The sequence below is a fragment of the Physeter macrocephalus genome, unplaced genomic scaffold (assembly GCF_002837175.3).
Source record: "Physeter macrocephalus isolate SW-GA unplaced genomic scaffold, ASM283717v5 random_13, whole genome shotgun sequence".
In the NCBI taxonomy this organism is placed as follows: domain Eukaryota; kingdom Metazoa; phylum Chordata; class Mammalia; order Artiodactyla; family Physeteridae; genus Physeter; species Physeter macrocephalus.
This window is the reverse complement of record NW_021145299.1, coordinates 204,340-224,514: the sequence shown is the minus strand read 5'-3', so window position 1 is coordinate 224,514 and position 20,175 is coordinate 204,340. Positions and strand designations below refer to the sequence as shown.

Below are 20,175 nucleotides of genomic sequence, written 5' to 3'. Positions count from 1 at the left end.
TCAGTAGTTGTGGCGCACGGGCCTAGTTGCTCCGTGGCATGTGGGATCTTCCTGGACCAGGGCTTGAACCCATGTCCCCTGCACTGGCAGGCGGATTCTTAACCACTGCACCACCAGGGAAGCCCCCTTTGCCAGTTTTTTAAATTGAGTTGTTTGTATTTTAGTGTTGAGTTGTAGCAGTTCTTTATTCTGGATATTAAACTCCTGTCACATATATAATTTGCAAATATTTTCTCCCATTCTGTTGGTTGTCTTTTTCTTTTCTTGATAATATCCTTTCTTAAAAGTTTATTTACTTATTTATTTGTCTGTGCCACACAGCTTGCGGGATCTTAGCTCCCTGACCGGGGATCGAACCGGCATCCCCTGCATTGCAAGATGGATTCTTAACCACTGGACCACCGGGGAAGGGGAAGCCCCTGGGATTTTCTATTTCTCTTTCTATATGTAGGCTATATCATCTGTCAATGGAGACAGTTTTACTTCTTCCTTTTCAATTTGGATGCCTTTTAGTTCTTTTTCTTGCTTGCTGTGGCTAGAACTTCCAGTATAATGAATAGAAGTGGTGAAAGTGGGCATTCTTTTTTTTTTTTTTTTTTTTTTTTTTTTTTTTTTTTTTTTTTTTTTTGTGGTATGTGGGCCTCCCTCTGTTGCGGCCTCTCCCGTTGCGGAGCACAGGCTCCGGACGCGCAGGCTCAGCGGCCATGGCTCACGGGCCCAGCCGCTCCGCGGCATGTGGGATCCTCCCAGACCGGGGCGCGAACCCGGTTCCCCTGCATCGGCAGGCGGACTCTCAACCACTGCGCCACCAGGGAAGCCCCTAATATTTCTTTATTGTCTTTATTTTTTTGGCTGCGTCGGGTCTTAATTGCGGTATGTGGGCTCTTTGTTGTGGCACGCAGGTTTTTCTGTCTCTTGTTGTGGGGCGCAGGTTCCAGAGCATGTGGGCTCTGTAGTTTGCGGCACGAAGGATCTCTCGATGAGGTGCAGGAGCTCAGTAGTTGTGGTGTGCGGGCTTAGTTGCCCTGCGGCATGTGGGATCTTAGTTCCCCGACCAGGGATCGAACCCACGTCCCCTGCATTGGAAGGCAGATTCTTTACCACCGGGCAACCAGGGAAGTCCCGAAAGTGGGCATTCTTGTCTTGTTCTTGATCTTTGGGGAAAGTTTTCAGTCTTTTTTCGTTGAGTATGATGTTAGCTATGGGTTTTTCATAAGTACCTTTTATCATGTTGAAGAAGTTTCCTTCTATTTCCACTTTTCTGAGTTTTTGTTTTGTTTTGTTAGTTTGTTTTAACCATGAAAGGGTGTTGGATTTTGTCAATTGCCTTTTCTGTGTCTCCATGTCAACTGAGATGATCACGTGGTTTTTTCCTTTGTTCTGTTAAGGTGGTATATTACATTGATTTTTGTATGTTGAACCACCCTTGCATTCCTTGCATATATCCCACTTATAATTCTTTCAATATGCTGTTGAATTAGGTTTCTAGTATTTTGTTGAGGATTTTTGCATGTATATTCATAAAGGATATTGGTCTGTAGTTTTCTCGTGATATCTTTATCTGACTTTGATATCATCATGGTAATGCTGGCCTCATAGAATGAATTGGGAAGTGTTCTCTCCTCTTCAATTTTTTGGAAGAGTTTGAGAAGGATTGGTGTTAAATCTTCTTAAAATGTTTGGTAGAATTCACCAGTCAAACCATCTGGTCCTGGGCTTTTTTTGTTGGGACATTTTTGATTAGTGATTCAATCTCTTTACTTGTTATAGGTCTTTTGAGATTGTCCTGTTTCTTCTTGAGTCAGTTTAGGTAATTTGTGTGTTTCTAGTAATTTGTCCATTTCATCTAGGTTATCTAATTTGTTGGTGTACAATTATTAATAGCATTCTCTTATAATCCTGTTTATTTCTATAAGGTTGATAGTAATGTCCCCATTTTCATTTCCTATTTTATTATTTGTGTCCAGGCTGACTTTTGAACCTGACTCCAATCTCTACTTAATTCATGATAGCTTTCCCAACTTGACCTATGACATCTGACCCTGGACACTCCTAACCCAGCTACTAATTGCGTCCTGTAATAACCTCCAACTTTATTGATCCTGACATCTGCCTGCTGCCCTGGGCTTCAAACAGATATTGCCTGACAGCTAATCTTCATCCTCTCTTCCTGAAGGGGCGTTGACCTCCAGTGACCCTTGATCTCTGGTCCCCACAGCTATACCTTCGGCAAAGTACAGGTCAACAGCGACCTCTACTGGAAGGCGCAGCGCTACAGCCTCATCCGGGAATTTCACGCTCGGCCCGCACTGGCCCCGCCTCTCATCGTCATCTCGCACGTGTGCTCCCTCATCCGTCGATTGCGCAGGCTCCGGACCAAATTGCCACCTTTCGCAGTCGTCGAGCATTTTCGTGAGAGGCCGGCTTGGCCCAAAAGAGAGAAACCTAGGGGGCGGAACCTGGAGAGAAAGAAGAGCATGTATAGGCTGGAGGAGGACGCCCAGGAGCACTAGTGGGCGGGGCTTAGTCTGTCAGGGAGCTGGGCGTGGGATATTAGTGGGAGGCCTAGAACGGCGAGGGGGCGTGGTCGGGGAGATCACCAAAGCTCACGGTTTTGGGTGGGGAAACTGGGTCTAGGGGCAGGCGTGGCCCGAGGATGGGCGAGCCCTTTGACTCTCTCCTGACCCCACTGTCCAGGGGTCCGCCTCTCGAAGGAAGCGGAGCGGAGGCTGTTGACGTGGGAGTCAGTGCAAAAGGAGAATTTCCTGCTGGAGCGAGCTCGGGACAAGCGGGAGAGCGACTCCGAAAGTTTCAAGCGCACATCGCAGAAGTGAGGGCGGGGCCTGGCTCTGGGTGGGGCTTTTGGCTTCAGGAACCGATCCCATGATTTAGGTCCTGCAAAGACCCAGGCTAGAGGCGGAGCCTGCGGGGACAGGGTCCTGGAATGCTAGGGAGGAAAGCTGAACTACTGAGGGCGGGTCTTCGAAGGTGGGCGGGGCTGGTGGGCTGCTGGCACCGATCTGAAACCCTGCATCCTCAGGGTGGACACAGCATTGCAGCAGCTGAGACAGATCCGCGAGTACGAGCAGCGTCTGAAAGGACTGGAACAGGAGGTGAGGACCCCGGGCCAGGCTGGGGGAGTATGGCTGGGGTGAGGGGCAGTAGGGTTCCAGTCTGGTGCCCTGATGTCCTCCCTGCTCCCCAGGTCCAGTACTGTAGCCGTGTCCTGGGCTGGGTAGCCGAGGGCCTGAGCCGCTCTGCATTACTTCCCCCAGGGGGCCCGCCGCCCCCAGCCTCACCTGGGCCTAAAGGTCAGTGTGTGTGGTGTACCTGTGTGTATCTCTGGCGTCTGTCACTACCTACGTCTGTGTCCCTGCTTTCCGGGTCTCTCTTCCCCTGTCTCTGAGTGTTTTTCTCTTTTACTGGCTTTCCTTAGTCCCTGGTTCACTCTCGGTCTCCTTTGGGCTTTTTGTACATCTTTCATTTACCAGTCTCTTATTTTTTCTGTCTTCGTCTCTGTGCCCACCACCTCTTCTCTCTTCCCCCAGACTGAGCCCTGCTGGTGGACTTCAAAGAGTAGCTGCCATAGGGAGCTTTGCTCCCAGAGTAAGGCCTAGCAGGTCCTTGACCCCTGCACCTGGTGACCTTGTCCTTGAGGTGAACCTCATGCCCATGGACTACCACCTCGGCCGCTGTCACGATCACTGCAGGGAGTGTCATCCATGCAAACCGCAGCAGGCTTGGATCCTCCCAGAGCCAGCCCTACTCTGGGAGCATGAGCCTCTGGAGTCCAGGCGTTGCCTCTCAAGGCTGTACCACAGCCTGCTGGGCTGGAGAAGGCTGCAGGTCCTTGAGGCACAGGGACCAGAGCTCACTCACAGCTCCCCACACTGGGGAAATAAAGCCATTTGAGAGGAGTAGCGTCTGGATGCTTGATTCTTGGGGAACTGGTGGGTGTCTAGATCCTTTGGGGATGGGGGCTGAAGCTGGGGGGGGGGTGTTTGGGGTCCTTGGTTCGTTTGCTGCTTTATTTCAGGTATCCCCCGGCTGTTTCTTCCTCTCAGCCCCACTATTCCTGTGTGACTCAGGCCCAGCACCTCTTATCTGCACTATTTCGGTGACTCTCACTTTAGTGGGACAAGAACCCCCACCATCTGTACCCCGCCCCATTGCTGCCTACCGATGAAAGAAGAACTCGGAGATTAAAAGTAGAGTACTTCCTGGAGTGGGGGTGGGTGGGTGCTGTGTGCATCTGCTTTGGCAATAGGGGTACAGATGATGCAAATTTGAGTAGATAAACTGCATATGTGTCTTTAAAAAGTCTAATTAGTGGAAAATTGCAGGCCACACACGCACGGAATTGAGGCAAATATGCATCATTATACATGCCGTTTAACTAAACAACCCATAACAAACTAAACCGGTAATGACAAGGTTGAACTGACAGCAATTATTAGTAAAAGAGCAAAAAAGCCACCAACAACCAACACATCCATAAATGCAAACCAAAACATCCTTCTTCCAAACTGGAGGAATTCCAACTGTCTGCCACTTTGGATGCAGAGCAGCTGTGAAATATTGCCAAGTGTTTTGTGGCAACCAGATTTCTCTGGAAGATGCTGAATCGGTTCTCACTAACCCAAGTAGTAATAATAACAGTAATGACGATGGTGGCAACAACAACAACAGCTAACATGAGTGCTGTGTGTCTGGCATTGTGTTTAAGTCCTTCACAGGTGCTAAATCAAGGAATTCTCATGACAGCCATATATTAGGTAGGTACTAATGTCTCCATTTGCAGATAAGAAAACTGAGGCACAGATAAAAGTTAAGTGACTCACACAAGGTCTCACAGCTAGAAAGTGGCCAAGTTTGAATAGGAATCTGGGTCATCTGGATCCAGAGCCTTTGTAAAGCACTAATTTATATTTAGAAATGTTAGGGACTTCCCTGGCGGCGCAGTGGTTGGGAGCCTGCCTGCCAATGCGGGGGACACGGGTTCGAGCCCTGGCCCGGGAGGATCCCACGTGCTGCGGAGCAGCTGGGCCCCTGCGCCACAACTGCTGAGCAACCCCCGCTCTCCACAACTAGAGAAAGCCCGCACACAACAACGAAGACCCAATGCAACCAAAAATAAATAAATAAATAAATAAATAAATGAAAAAGAAATGTTGAATGCTACAAAGCCCTAGGAATTCACTCAGTGGGCGTGCTGCTTTATTAAGCTGTTGTCTCTCAGCTCCAAATCTGCCCTGCTGTATACTCAGCTCTGTGATGCTGGGGCTGGGACTCCGCAAGCCACATTTGTTTTGCCAGCCGGGTTCCTATTAGACTCTGTCCAGAGGGGGCGCTAGAGGGAGAAAGATGACTGGAGGAGGAAGAGGGGATTTGCTGCTTCCTGTTCCTGAGCGTAGCCCCAGAGCATTGCTTTCTCTGGTTGCAGCTTTCAGCTTCCCCCGCCCCCGCACTCCCACAACAAGTTCCGTTTATGCCCTCAGTCACACCCGCTCCATCCAGGCAGCCCCTTTTCCTAGCCTGAGTTTCAGCTCCTAGGGGCACGTCTCCAAGAGTTTAGGTTCTGATAACTGTTCTCTTCCATTTTTCTCTCCAGTCCGGGGGGTGATATTTGCTTCGTGCTGTTTACTATTTCTGTGCTAACTCTGCTTCTTTATATTTCTTTCCCAGTTTTCTGAGACCCGCTTAATATATCTGAGACCCCTGTATTAATTTATTTCTGTTGAAATACCTGTATAACAGGAAGACTCCAGGTCTGGCAGGTAGAAATCTGACGTGAGTCATCGTAATGGAGAGATGCAACCTCCACTTCATTTCCACACATTAATCAGTTTGGAAACCAAAAGTCCTGTAATTGAAGAGGAGGCTAGGGGCTCTTGAGGAATTACAAAATACTGTTAAAATTTATATTTAAATCTTTCGTACTTGTATATTTTCCCGCAGTGAACCTATTTCACTTCTCTGTTGCACAGCCCTAGTGCAGTGGGACTCCTGGCCCCTTAAAATGACAACTGGTGACCGCAAATGTCTCCACTTGTCTTGGTGCTGTGTTTTTGGAAGCCACACAGAGTTTAACTGGGCCATTACAAGGGTGGAAGATATTTCCTTTTAGGAGAGAGGAGGACCTCTTGCAGGTTACCAGCAAGGCCAGTAAGTGACTGGGTGTCCATTAACCAAGAGTGAGCAGCATAGCCATGATCTGCTACTCTAGGGTCCTCCGGAGGGGTCGCTGAGGGCATGGAACAGCTGCGGCATGCACTAGCCTGTGATCCAAAAGAAGCCGTAAGAGATCTGCTCCAGTCTCAGATGTGGGAAGGGAGTGACTGTCAGTAGAATAGGTAAGCCACTAAAATCTTAAACAAATAGGTCATTTGAAAGAGAGGTGTATTTGATACAAAAACAAAAGCTCCAGATAAGAGGCTACAGGTCATCAGAGAAAAGGAGGCAGCAGGGTGGAGTGAAGACTCAAGAATGCATGTGCTTTGTGAAGGCTGAGGACCTGCTACATTAAAGGGACAAGTTGGGCTACAGAAGACAGCTGTAAAGGCTGCTCAAAGCTGCCGCCAAACAGTGGTTAAGAGTCCGCCTGCCAATGCAGGGGACACGGGTTTGATTCCTGGTCTGGGAAGATCCCACATGCCGCAGAGCAACTAAGTCTGTGTGCCACAACTACTGAGCCTGCGCTCTAGAGCCTGCGCGCCACAACTACTGAGCCCTCATGCCACAACTAGTGAAGCCCGCGTGCCTAGAGCCCGTGCTCAGCAACAAGAGAAGCCACCACAATGAGAAGCCCGCGCACCGCAACGAAGAGTATCCCCCACTTGCCGCAACTAGAGAAAGCCCGTGCAAAGCAACAAAGACCCAACACAGCCAATAAACAAACAAACAAATAAATAATTTCCATCTCTCAAACCACACACACACACACACACAAAAAAAGCTAAAAAAAAAAAAAAAAAAAAAGCTGCCGCCAAAAACTGGAATGGATTTGGTAGCTCCTGTGAAGCCTACTTAGACAAGCCAAGGGGCTGATACACAAACCTAGACTGAATTAGAGAAAAGTGGGTATCGGATATGTTTTTGTTTCTCTTGGGTAAATACCTAAGATTGGGGTGTCTGGGTTGTATAATAAGTGGGATCTTAGTTCCCCAACCAGGGATTGAACCCCGGCCCCAGAAGTGAAAGCGCCGAGTCCTAACCACTGGACTGCCAGGGAATTCCCCTGTATAACTTTATCTGAGGCTGCTTAACTCTTTTCCTAAGTGGTTGCACATTTTACATTTCCATCAGCAACGTTATGAGAGCATTTCAGTTGCTCTGCATCCTCACTAGCACTTGCTATTATCAGTATTTTTAATTAGCCATTCTAAGAGGTTTGTAGTGGTGTTTCATTGTTTTTTTTTAATTTTTTTTGGGGGGGGAAATAAAATCACTTTATTCTAATTAATTCACAAACAAAATCATGTTTAAGAGGCCACACAGACATCCGCCTAGCCCCAAACTCGATATCCTCTCAGTGAGCTTCTATATGGTGAGAATACCCTCTTCCACTACAATCCTGAAGCACAAAAGCTATTAATGATTGAGGAGAGGTTTAACTGGGGGCTTCACACTTCATATCTTCACTATCAATTATATTTTTAATGCTAAATCAGCGTGGTCATGAGAGATGACTTTTCATGCCTTCAACTGGAACTTCTTGATTAAGCTAACCCGTTCGCCAATCTGCACTGTTTCAGCACCTCACTGAAAGCTTCGCAAAGCTTAAGGTCACCCCGGTTCAGGGCACGCTCCAAAAACTGTTTCACCTCAAAAAAAACACGGGCCATTCTGCTGCTGCTGGGCCAGCTGGGTTCCCTGAGGCTCCTGGTAAGTGATGTCAGGCCTTGAGGGCTCAGCATTACTTCCTCCACTGAAGCCACCAGGGAGGGCATGACCCAGAGCGTGGCCGACGGCAGAACCCACAGCCACGCCGGCTGCAGCGGTTGCCATCTGGGCCATCAGACCTGGCTGCCGGGAATCAGCAGCAGGGGAGCCAACAGCAGATGGTGGCGCCGCTGCTGGTGGCTGAGCTGTGGGCGCTGGCCTGGGCGCAGTTCTCATCTGAGTCGCCCGGCTTAGTCTAGAGAAGCAACGTGGTCCTCTGCTAAATGTCCTGAATTTGTCACCGGAAAACTCAGGTCTGAGAGCTGGTTTCTCTACTCATTGGTGGCATGACCAATAAGTGACAAGTCACTTATTCTGAGTCTCCAGTTTCCTTATTCCTGGCCAGAGGGGCTACGTGGGAAGTGCGGCTTCGGCTTCCACTAGGCATCTTAAAATCTAAATTTTTAAAATTTTTTAAAGATTTTATTGATTTATTTATAAATTTATTTATTTTATTTACTTCTGGCTGTGTTGGGTCTTCATCGCTAAGCATGGGCTTTCTCTAGGTGCCGTGAGCGGGGGCTACTCTTCGTTGCGGTGCGCAGGCTTCTCGTTGTGGTAGCTTCTCTTATTGCAGAGCACGGGCTCTAGGAGTGCGGGCTTCAGTAGTTGTGGCACGCAGGCTCAGTAGTTGTGGCTGGTGGGCTGTATAGCATAGGCTCAGTAGTTGTGGCACACGGGCTTAGTTGCTTCGTGGCATGTGGGATCTTCCCGGACCAGGGCTCAAACCCATGTCCCCTGCATTGGCAGGCGGGTTCTTCCCTGTGCCACCAGGAAAGCCCTGTATAGCTTTTTTGGTGAAGTGTCAGTTCAAATCTTTTACCCACTTAAAAAATGGGTTGTTTTTGTATCATTGAATTGTAAAATTTAATGTATTCTGGATACTCCTATATCAGATATGTATTTTGCAAATATTTTCCCTCAGTATGTATTGAGCTTACTTTTTCATTTTTTTTAAGTTTTTTTTTTCTGATGTGGACCATTTTTCAAGTCTTTTATTGAATTCGTTACAATATTGCTTCTGTTTTATGTTTTGGTTTTCTGTCCGTGAAGCATTTGGGATCTTAGCTCCCCGACCAGGGATCGAACCCCCACCCCCTGCACTGGAAGGTGAAGTCTTAACTACTGGACCACCAGGGAAGTCCCCTTCACTTTCTTAATGGTGTCTTCTGGAAGGCAGAATTTTTAAATTAATGATGAAATTTTATCAACATTTTTTAATGTTTGATGCTTTTTTGTCCTATCTGAGAAATCTTTGACTTACCCAAGTCACAAAGATTTTCTCTTCGAAGTTTTTATAGTTTTAGGCTTTACATTTAGGTCTGTAATCTTTTTTTTTTTTTTTTTTTTGGCTGGGCCACGTAGCTTGTCTCTTCGAAGTTTTTATAGTTTTAGGCTTTACATTTAGGTCTGTAATCTTTTTTTTTTTTTTTTTTTTTGGCTGGGCCACGTAGCTTGTGGGATCTTAGTTCCCTGGCCAGGGATTGAAACCATGCCCTTGGGGTCCTAACAACTGGACACTAGGGAACTCTCTGCAATCTATTTTGAGTTCATTTTTATACATAGGGTAATTTTATAGTCAAGGTTATTTATTTGTTTTTGCAGATGTGTAATTTAATTAATTGCTCAGCATCATTGGTTGAAAAGACTCTTTTTTTCTCCATTGAATTATCGTGGCACCTTTGTTGAAAATCAATTGACCATATATGTGTGGGTCTATTCTGAGCTCTCTATTCTGATCAGTACATCTATATGTCAGTCTTTTCACCAATACCATACTGTTTCGATTACTGTAGCTTTGTACTGAATCTTGAAATCAGGTAGTGTGAGTCCTCTAACTTTGCTTTCCCTTTTCAAAATTGTTTTAGTTATCCTAATTCTTTTGATTTTTGATATAAACTTTGGAATCTGGTTGTCAATTTCTCTAAACAACCTGTTGGGATTTTCTTTGGGATTGTGTTGAATCTACAGGTCAGTTCAAGGTGATTGACATATTAATGGTACTGTAGTTTCTGATCCATGAATATTGTATGTCTCTTAATTTGGTTAGGTCTTCTTTGATTTCTATCATGAGTGTTTGTGGTTTTCAGCATACAAATCTTGCATATATTTTGTTAGATGTATTCTTATACAATATATTGTATATGATACTGTTCAAATTTTTTAGAATTTCTAATTGCTTATTGCTAGTATACAGAAATACTGCTGATTTTTTGTATATTTACCTTGTATTTTATGACGTTGATAAACTCACTTTACTAGTTCTAGTATTATTTTTGCAGATTGTTTAGGATTTTCTATGTCATACTGTCTGTAAATAGAGGCAATTTTATTTCATTCTTTTCAGTTTGTATTTTTGTTGCTGTGGTGGTGGTGGTAAAATACACATAATATAAAATTTACTATTTTAACCCTTTTTAAGTAATGCTTCAGTGGCATTTAGAATATTCACAATGTTGTGCAATCATTACCACTGTCTAGTTCCAGAAGTTTTCATCACCCCACACAGTAACCTTGTATCCATTAAGAACTCACTTCTTATTCTCCTCTGTTCCCAGCCCCGGGCAACCAACAATCTTCTCTCTATCTATATGGATTTGCCTATTCTGGATATTTCATATAAGTGGAATAATAACATATGTGGTCTTCTGTGCCTGACCTCTTTCACTTAGCACAATGGTTCATTGATGTTATATTATAACTTCATTCCTTTGCATAGCTGAATAATAACCATAGTATGGATATATAACTTTTTAAAATCCATTCATCCATTGATGGACATTTGGGTTGTTTCTACTTTTTGGCTATTGTGACTGATGCTGCTATGAATGTTCAGGTACAAGTTTTTGTTTGAACACCTGTTTTCAGTGTTTTTGGTATATAACTAGGAGTGGAATTGCTGGTGATTCTACATTTAACTTTTTGAGGACCCGACAAACTGATTTTCACAGTGGTCACACCATTTCACATTCCCACCAGCAGCGTATGAGGTTCCAAATTCTTCAAATACATACCAACACTTGTTATTTTCCTTTTTTTTTTTTGGTTATAGGTATCCTGGTGGGGTATGAAGTGGTGTCTCATGGTGAGTTTGATTTGCATTTCCCTAATGACTAATGACATCGAACTTCTTTTCATGTGCTTTTGGCCATTTGTACATCTTTGGAAGGAATGGCTTTTTAGTAATGACCTTCACTGCTTGTATTGCATTGCCTGCCACCCGATCACAGTTAACTAAGGATGGATGGATCTTGAATGAAGACAAAAACGAAGACCCTGGGACTTCCCTGGTGGTGCAGTGGGTAAGACTCCATGCTCCCAATGCAGGGCGCCTGGGTTCGGTCCCTGGTGGGAACTAGATCCCGTATGCATGCCTCAACGAAGAAGTCCGTGTGCTGCAACTAAAAGATCCCCCATGCTGCAGTGAAGATCCTGTGTGCCGCAACTAAGACCCAGCGCAACCAAAATAAATAAATATTAAACAAACAAATGAACAAACGAAAGAGAAGACCCTGATATCCAAGTCATCATCTTGAGGACTATCTAGGCTCAGAGAGACATTTCATAGCTTAGAAAAGACAAACTGTTGGTCCTGCTACAAAGGATGTTCAACAAGGATCAGCCTTTGTGGATTTTGGAGACAGTATATTGCCCAGGTAGAAATTTCAGTAAAGCTGATGCTGTAGTCCCTGACTCATTCATGTTCCTCGAGGAGGAAAAAGCACCTGAATTCAACTGATAAGGCTCATTATGGGGGCAGGGAATCTGAAGTGACCTTGCAGGGTAGGGGCATTTGGGCCAATTCAGTGTGCTGTCGTGGCTTCCCCTATTGAATATATAATTGGTATTGATGTTTTATGTGTTCATACTGTGATTGTCCCATAAGTGTCCGGGGATTCTCCCATCCAGGGACTGTAGCATGTGTGGTCCTCAACGTAGAACCCCAGGAGAACGGGAAATCATAGCTTTAATGACCTAACGGCTGTGGAGGTACTCAGAAGTCATTTCCCGGTACAACAGCGCCACCTGCCGACGCAGCCACTACATACACCCCTTTTAGGAAAGGCCTCTATTAATTGCTATTAAGCGTTGTTGAAAGGGACCCGCCAACCCACCGAGGCCTTGTGACTTCCTGGCTTGACTCCTCCTCCATTTTGGGGTAGGTCAACTTGAACTTGACAACTAGTAAGGTCTGAAATGGTTAAATGTAAATGGTATGTTCAAGGGCACAGCTGGGCTGGTGCTTGGGTCATCTCAGTTTTGCAGTGGAAAAGTAGCAGCTTCCCCTTTGGAGAAAACTTTATCCCCCACCCCCTCTACCGCCTGAAGGAAAGCTGCTGGCTCAGTGGGGCCCTCGATTTACACAGGTCCTTGTAAGTGACTGGGCCTGGTTCACTGCTGGTTGGGCTGAGTTAAAAGCTGGTGGTGTCCATCCACTCCAACCCCAGAGCCCACCTTGGAAGACAGATTGCAGTCAAGGTTAAGGTATTGGGTGGGACTATTTTCCCTCCCATCCACATGTATCTGGTATTAATGGTTGTTGGATCCATCTCCTAAAAAATCAGCTCAGAAAGATTTCTGACTTTACCTTCTTCCTCTCCTCCTGGTCCACACAGCTTAGTCGGGCAGTTGGGTCACTGAATGTGGGTGTTCCCAGAGAGGCTTCGTCTCTTCTTGGCCGCCTCCTGGATGATCGACCTCTTGAGACCTAAGGGGTGGGGGAGTTATATAGACCATTTTGAAAATTTAGGATTCTGCCCCCCGACCACTCTCGGGTCACCTTTGTTTCTGCTGGACAGCCTGATGGTTATACCCTCTGGGTGGCTGCCTGACACAAAGTGGGCCAACTAGGGAGTTCAAAGTAAATCCTGGTTTAGTCACCAGCATTCTCTTGTAGGTATCACATGGCCCTAGATCAGGGGTTGGCAAACGATGGGTGTTGTGTGTGGGATAAATCTGGCCTGTGAGCTAAGAATGGTTTTTACATTTTTAAAGAGTTGTAAAGATCAAACAACAAAGAGAATACAGTCAGCCCCCTTTGTTTTTGTTTCTAGTAAATCAAAATTTATTTGTAAAACAGGACCTGTTATATAAAATGGCAATCAAGTTATACAAAAGTACAAAATTTCTTTCTGTTTACAGTTCTAGTTACACAGTCGGCCCCCTTTGTAGGCACATGTTCCACATCCATGGATTCAACCAAATGTGGATCGAAAATATTAGAAAAATAATTTCAGGAGGCAAAACTTGAATTTGCCACACTGGCTGTTTTTTACATAGCATTTACATTGTATTAAGTAATCTAGAGATGATTTAAAGTATACAGGAGGATGTGTGTAGGTTATATGCAAATACTACATAATTTTATATAAGGAGCTTGAGGATCTGAAGATTTTGGTATCTGTTGGGGGGGTCCTGGAAGCAATCCTGAGGGACAACTGTATGCCAGAGAGACCACGTCCTGAAAAGCCAAAAACATCATCTGGCCCTTTGTAGGAAAAGTTTGCAGACTCCTGTCTTAGCTGCAGCTACTTGCTAAAGCGCCTCATGTGGCTTCCCCAAGCCAATGTCATGGTCATCTAAATCACGATTAAGAACAAAACTCACCCACCCACGCTGCAAGACCGTCCTAGCCGAGGTACCTCTTCCTCCGCAGCCCATTGCAGAGGGGCTGGAGGCTTCCAGCCAACATTCACCAAGACCACCAATCTCCCCATACGCAGAGGCCACCTCACATGTCCTCGATTCTCCCTCCAAGCTTGTGGGAGCACCTCAGACTGGGTAATGTAGGTTGCATGCTGGTACCCCAGCCGCAAGGGTCAAGAAGCGTTTAACCTGGTGGGGAAATGAAAAACGAAAGGATCCCAGACTAGGAGCCAGAAAACCTTGATTCTCTCTCCACCTGTCACTGACTGGGTGTTTGACTGCAGGGCTGTCCTTTCTCTTCTCTGAGCCTCCTGCAATATCCACTTAATGAAAGGAGAGGTGGAGAGGGAGACCAGCCAAGGGCCCGTCCGTTAATACATTGTCCAGGTATTAACAAGGGCGCAGGGCTTCTCATAGCACCTGGGAAGTTGTCCTCCATGCCAGGACTTCTCACCCCACAGCCTCACAAAAAGCAACCTTCCAACTACCACTCCAAGTGCAGGACTCATCGTCCACACTGGCCTTTCTCTTACCCCACCAGACACTTGGCAATACTGGTTCATGGTGGCCCACGTGACTCTGAGAGGGGAGGAGAGACACAGAGGTGACGGTGAGGGTGGAAGGTGGATCAGGCCCACTCCACTCACCTCCAGCTCCGGGAGCTGGGTCATCCCAGACCCAGGGTGCATGGAGAGCAAGGGAGGAGGCAGGAGGCCCCGAGGTGAATCTCAGGGGCTGGAAGGGCCTGGGGGCCTCTGCCTCTGACCTTTTCAGGGCTCTCCAAATTGGGAAGGAGAAGCCATTACATTGGGAATGCAAGAAGAAAAATTTAGGATTTCTACTTACATCTATTTAAAAAAAAAAAAATCAATGAGCAAAACAAATGAAACTTTACTGATATCAAGTTTGTATTGATAGAATGACAGGAATTCACATGTAAATTTTCTACATAGGTTGGGGATATTTTTTCAAAAAGCTGTCACTGATAGGGGAGTGTGATAAAAGATGTTTAGAGACATTTGCGGTAACTAAAACAGAGCAGGCGAAGCTTTGAGAAGTGACTGGGAACCAGAGCGGGTGGTAATGGAAGCTGGCATTGATTCTCAAGGTCATGAGCTTTGGGAGTACACAATGGGAGAGAAGGGTTTTTGCCCAGGAAGTCACTAAGGGGTGTGGCTTCTAGAAGGGGCCTTGGTCCTCTACCCACTGAGTTCCCTTAATTCCATTTGACATTCAGATAGGCAGGGCGGTGTTACCTATTCCCACAGATAACCCTAATAAGGCCCAAGTCCTCCACGATTCCCTGGTCCTGAGCCGACGGAAACCAGGTGATCTACTTCCCAGGGCCCAAGTGGGTGAGGGAGCTTATCCCGAGTAAGAACGAAGCATAACAGCCAGCTAGTGAGGACCTCAATGTTCTAGGCGAGCTACCCTCTTGGTAGGAGTAGTGAGATGAGTTATGGGATAGATTTAGTGTGGTCACCAATTACCAAGTTAGCTTTAGGGATGAACACACTTTCTAGATTGCGTGATACTGATTGCTGCAAAGTTCCCCCCCAGGTTGGCTCAGCTCCAGGACATGGAGGGGTCTCAAAGGCAGGGGGAAACTGGGGTCACCAGATTGGATACTCAGTTTGTCAGGGATGAGGGTGTATGTGCAGGAGGAGGCTGACATCTGGGCCGCTCACTGGAAGGACACTATGCCCATGGCCTGTGCAGGGGGTCCCAGCGGACCCATTTATTAACTCACAGAACTGTCGTCTCAGCTTCATTCTGCGAGGGCAGCCCCGGAAAAGTTAGCTACCCCACTGATCCAGTTTGGTGGTGGAGGTGAGGGGTTGGAGAGAACACTGTCTATCTCCATGATAACTGGGAAGTTGGGTCCTGGAAAGTGCTGTGATGCCCATCCCATCGTGCCAACATGGTGCCCCCACTTCACAGGGAGAAAGGGGACACTAGGTCCAGCCCTGTGAGCAATAGAGTTGATTTCTTCTTCTGAGTTCCCCAATCCCAGAGCAGAGCGTTCCACTTACCAGAAGCGGTACTATTCCAGGGGAGGAAAGAGCTCCCGGGTTGTCCCTTTCCTTCCAAGTTCAAATGAGTGATGTCACCGGTTGCTAGGTAAGTTTTCCATGTGCCCCCTCCCCTCCTTTCTGGCACAACCAACTATTTGTGTAGCAAAATGGTCACTAATGCCACCAGTTATAGGACAGATTTGCTGCCTTGGAAAAAATGGGTGGGTGTGGCTAGTTACTTAACAGATTTCTTTTGCGGATTTTCTTCCTTGGTCTCCCTGACCTTGTTGTTGTCTATGGCTGTTGAGGATGGGCTCACGGGCCTCGAGGCGGGGAGGCTGACACTCTTCATGGACAAGGCAGGTGTCAGGGAGGCCAGGAGTGGCAGACTGAAGCAGGAAGAGCTCTCACTCTTACTCGAGCCCTGGCTGAACTGTCAGAGCTCTGGGTTCTGCCCCCTGAGTAAGGACAGACTTAACCCTCTCGATGAGGTGTCACTGGTTCTCTCCTGGGACGTGAAGTTGGACTTCACCAAGTGGTGCTTGCTTAGGCCACTGTAAGGGCTTGGAGGACACCAAGGGCATCTTCTTTGGACAGTAGATTTTCAATGTAGTCCTGGAGGGAGCACTACCAGGGTGAAGTGGGTGGACTGGGATTGGCAGGAAGGTGGCCCAGCCCAGGGTGTTTTGCCAGTAGGGCTGTTTTACTTCCTGGCTCTGAGGGCAGAGAGAGTGGGGCAGGCGGGGAGGAAGAGGCACTGGTGGTGGGGTTTCAGTGCACGTGATGCTGGGGATCGGATTCCCCAGGGGCTGGTCAAAGGGTCCCCTGGGATGGTAGGAGCCCAGAATCAGGGTCCTGTGGGGTGTGTTCTGACGCGGGGTCCCCAGGGTGGGGGTGGTAGCCCGGGGTGGGGGAATCTCACCACACTGCTGTTCCAAGCAATGTCGTAGAGGTGTGCCCCCTGATAGAGCTGCATGAGGCAGATGGTGAGGAGGGCCAGCAGCCCTGGCAAGGTCATGTAGCACCACAGGAATGTGGAGGAGGGCCACAGAGGGTGGCCCAGCTCACTGAACATTTCTTCCCTGAACCTGGGGTGGGGGTGATGGACAGGGACTTCTGGGAAGGAGCCCTCCTCTGGGCACCAGGGCCTGGAGCCCTTGGGAGGGTGGGCCCTCCAGGCCTCTGCTTCTCTCACAAGTTCTCAACATTTAGGAGCTTTGAAGCCCTGCCAGGCCCTCCCTGACGTTGGGCCCTGCATCGTCACCCCACGGGAATCCCCCCCATCCAGGGGGAGTGCGTCACTCCCAGCCCTCTCTGCCTTCAGACCATCCCACGTGGCCAATGGCAGGGGAACATGAGTCCCCTCGATCCTGACTGCTTGTTGCATCACCACCCAGCTCCCCTCAGATCACTCCCTCCTGTACCGCTGTGCCCTCAGCTGGACCTCCCTGCTGTGGGAAGGACTGAGGAAGCAGATCACGCCACAACTCTCCTCAGAGACCTGGAGTGGGGTCCCTGGCTGGGCAGACCCCGGGAGTTGGACATCACCTCCTAGCTCCATCTATCCGGGCCAGGGCCACATTCTGGAAGACCACAGTGATGACGAGGGTCAGCGAGACCAGGCGGGCATCAAACAAGGACATTATGTAGCTGCCGGCACAACTAGTGAAGATGAGGCTGCCCAGAAAACCTCCCAAGAAGATGATCGCTAAGGCAGGGGCAGGTTTGGCCACACTGAGGTCTATGTGTAGGGCTGGGTCGGGGTCAAAGTGAGCCCTGGAGATTGGGGGTGGCCTGGTGAGGAGGGGCCTAGGGCAAGCCTGTCACCGGGGTGAGAATCCACAGTACCTGAGAGCATCCTGGGATACTTCCTGCAGATGGAGATAGAGTTCTGGAGGGGAAAGACAATGCCTTCCAAGAGTTTCATCAAGTTGCTCGGCCCTATGATGAGCAGGGCCACGAAGAAGAGGATGGCCCAGAAAGAGGCACCAGGGAACAACGAGACGACTTGGGAGAAGGCTGCAAACGCCAGGCCAGGGCCCTCCATGAACTGTCGGGGAGAAGGGCTCTGAGGTAGTAGTGGGTCTGGATTGGGGGCGGGGGGAGGGGAAATGGTGCAGTGATCGATTAGCAATGTCTGTCTTGGGCAGAGGAAAGAGGCACAGAGTGGTTGGTGGATGGCGGGAGTGCTGAGTGTTTGCCCTTCTTGGTTTCAGAAGCTATGTGAGCTTAACCTCTTGAGGCCTCAGTTTCCTCCTCTAATAAATAGGGATCCTGGGGTTGATATGAGAACAAAAGTAAAGTGGCAATATAGCAGAGGCCCTGGCACATATGAAATAGTGGTGGAAAAGTGATTATAACTGTTACCTACCTCAGAAGATGCTTAGGTGGCCCCCAAGGACCCTACGAAATACATGACGCAGTGTCTTCTGGGGCCGTTAAGAAGTACCCTCCTGCTCCCACAAACACTCCTTTTCCTTCTGCGCCTTGAGGCTGCAGGATGGGGAGAGGTGGATGACTTGGTGCCGGAGATATCTCGGGAGACTGTTGATCCATTCTAGGTAGTCCAGGGCGGGCAGGAGCAGGATGTCTTTTGGGGGCTTGGCATCCTGAGGCAGCACCCCCTTGTCTATCAGCTTCATCAGCTTTGAGACACTCCTGCAGGGGAAGCAGAGGAAAGGAAAGGTGTTGGAGAACAGACTGTAAACCAGGGACACTGAGGGCTGGAGAGGAAAGTGAGCTGCCCAAGCTGAGTGCAGCTGAGTAACAAGGGCAGGCACCGGAAGCTAACCACATAGACTTGGGGTGACTTGCCCTGGGGATTCCACCTAAGGGGCAGAAGATGTTATATGTGTAGTAGCTAATTCCTCAGTGTTATGGATTGAATTGTGTGTCCCCCTACTCCCAAATTCACACGTTGGAAGTCCTAATCCCCCAGTACCTCAGAACGGGACCTTATTTAGAAATAGGACTGTTGCAGAGGTAACTAAAGATGAGGTTGTACTGGAGTAGGGGCGCCCCTAATCCAACATGACTGGTATCCTTCTATAACAAGGGGAAATTTGGAGACACACACACACGGAGGACACCATGTGAGAATGAAGGTGAGATCTACAAGAACACCAAAGATTGCCAGCAAACCACCACAAGAGGCATGGGACAAATTCTTCCATACAGCCCTCAGAAGGAACCAACCCTGCCAATGCTTCGATCTCAGACTTCTAGCCTCCAAAACTGTGAGACAATAAATTTCTGTTGTTTTAGCCACCCAGTTTGTGGAACTTTGTGATGGCAGCCCTAGAAAACTAATACACTCAGAATTTTCTCTCTTTTTGTACCTTAAGTTTGGAGTGCTGGGTTAATCAAACCTGTTCATAATACATTTTCCTCAACTGGCACAGCAAAGTGTGTTTAATCTTTTTCCTCCTTCATCTTTGAATTTCACTCTTTCCTGTACTTCTATAGCTACTCACTTTCATGTGCTTGACTAATAACGTTAAATATGGATATTTCTTTGTGAAAAAATATGTTGTTTGTGTGTCATCACTTAAGTGTCATTGTGCTATAAATAGCTTTGGGTCTCATTTTTTCTCCTCTTTTTTTTTTTTTTTGGCAATATCTCTATGTTGCTGAATGTACATCTAGTTTATTGTTCCTGACTGCTGCACTTTACTGCATAATATATATTTACATTCCACATTCACATTGGATTCCCCAAATAATGACCCCACCCCCGTGATCACAAACATCACCACGGTGACCATCCATTTGCAGGGCTTGTATGAGACTTTCTCTAAGATATACACTTGGGAATGGGGAAGGGGGTGTCCCTGGGACTATAAATACTGTGCCTGATTAATTTAATGAAATCTTGCCAGATTCTCAGCTGTCTTCTGTTCTCCTGATTTAAAAACTTCTCTTATAATCTATACCTTCACATTTCCTTATCTAAAGAGAGGGTAATCTATAGCCTTGCTACTCAAAGTAGGTTCCATGGAGTGGAAGCATTACCTGGAAACTTGTTAGGGGCGCAGACTCTTGGGCCCACCCCAGACTTACTGATTTAGATCTCCAGAAGATTCATAATGCCCATTACAGTTTGAGAAACTCTATATAACGAAGGAAAGGGTTTTGGGTGGCAGTTCTTCTAGGACCGCACTGTCCAACATGATAGCCACTAGACACATATGGCTATTTAAACTAAAATTCAATAGAATTATATAGAATTAAAAATCCAGTTCCCCAATCACATTTGCCATATTTTGATCGCATTCACTACATTACAAGTGCTGTGGCTGGTGGCTGCAGTACTCAACAGTGCAGGCGTAATAGTTTTCCAGCATCACAGAGAGCTCTGTTGGACAGTGCTGCCCGAGATGATGGTTCTCAGTCTAGGCTGCTCATTGGAATCAATGGAGATTTAAAAAAAAAAAAAAAAAAACCAGACTCAAGTTTTTATTGAGTTATAATTTACAAACAATAAAAAGCCCAGATAGGGCTTCCCTGGTGGCGCAGTGGTTGAGAGTCCGCCTGCCGACGCGGGGGACGCGGGTTCGTGCCCCGGTCCGGGAAG

General features: G+C 47.3%; 1 protein-coding gene and 1 long non-coding RNA gene across 9 annotated transcripts in view; one reads left to right on the top strand and one right to left on the bottom strand.

Annotated features, from left to right (window-relative positions):
* Window positions 1-12,523, top strand: part of LOC114484773 (transient receptor potential cation channel subfamily M member 4-like) — a 20,603-nt gene extending 8,080 nt beyond the window's left edge. For 2 of the 7 annotated variants that reach the window (XR_008616483.1, XM_055082099.1), the window contains exons 5-9: window positions 2,219-2,412; window positions 2,698-2,830; window positions 3,041-3,113; window positions 3,206-3,311; window positions 3,549-5,753. Coding sequence is in view for 2 of the 7 variants with exons in the window: in XM_055082099.1 (XP_054938074.1) it covers window positions 2,219-2,412; window positions 2,698-2,830; window positions 3,041-3,113; window positions 3,206-3,311; window positions 3,549-3,553 (511 nt within the window). In the remaining 5 variants the exon portion in view is untranslated. Of the gene's footprint in view, window positions 1-2,218; window positions 2,513-2,697; window positions 2,831-3,040; window positions 3,114-3,205; window positions 3,312-3,548; window positions 5,754-6,226; window positions 6,927-10,993 lie in introns of those variants that run through there. The other 5 variants (XR_008616482.1, XR_008616481.1, XR_008616480.1 and 2 more) reach the window with 5 other exon arrangements.
* LOC112067214 (uncharacterized) overlaps window positions 2,375-20,175 on the bottom strand; it is a 32,277-nt gene continuing 14,476 nt past the window's right edge. Inside the window, exons 2-5 of one of the 2 annotated variants that reach the window (XR_008616484.1) lie at window positions 17,974-18,260; window positions 12,530-17,652; window positions 5,747-5,863; window positions 2,378-2,459 (exon numbers count right to left, since the gene is read on the bottom strand). This is a non-coding gene — a long non-coding RNA (uncharacterized lncRNA). Of the gene's footprint in view, window positions 2,460-5,746; window positions 5,864-12,529; window positions 17,653-17,973; window positions 18,261-20,175 lie in introns of both variants that reach the window. The other variant, XR_008616485.1, reaches the window with a different exon arrangement.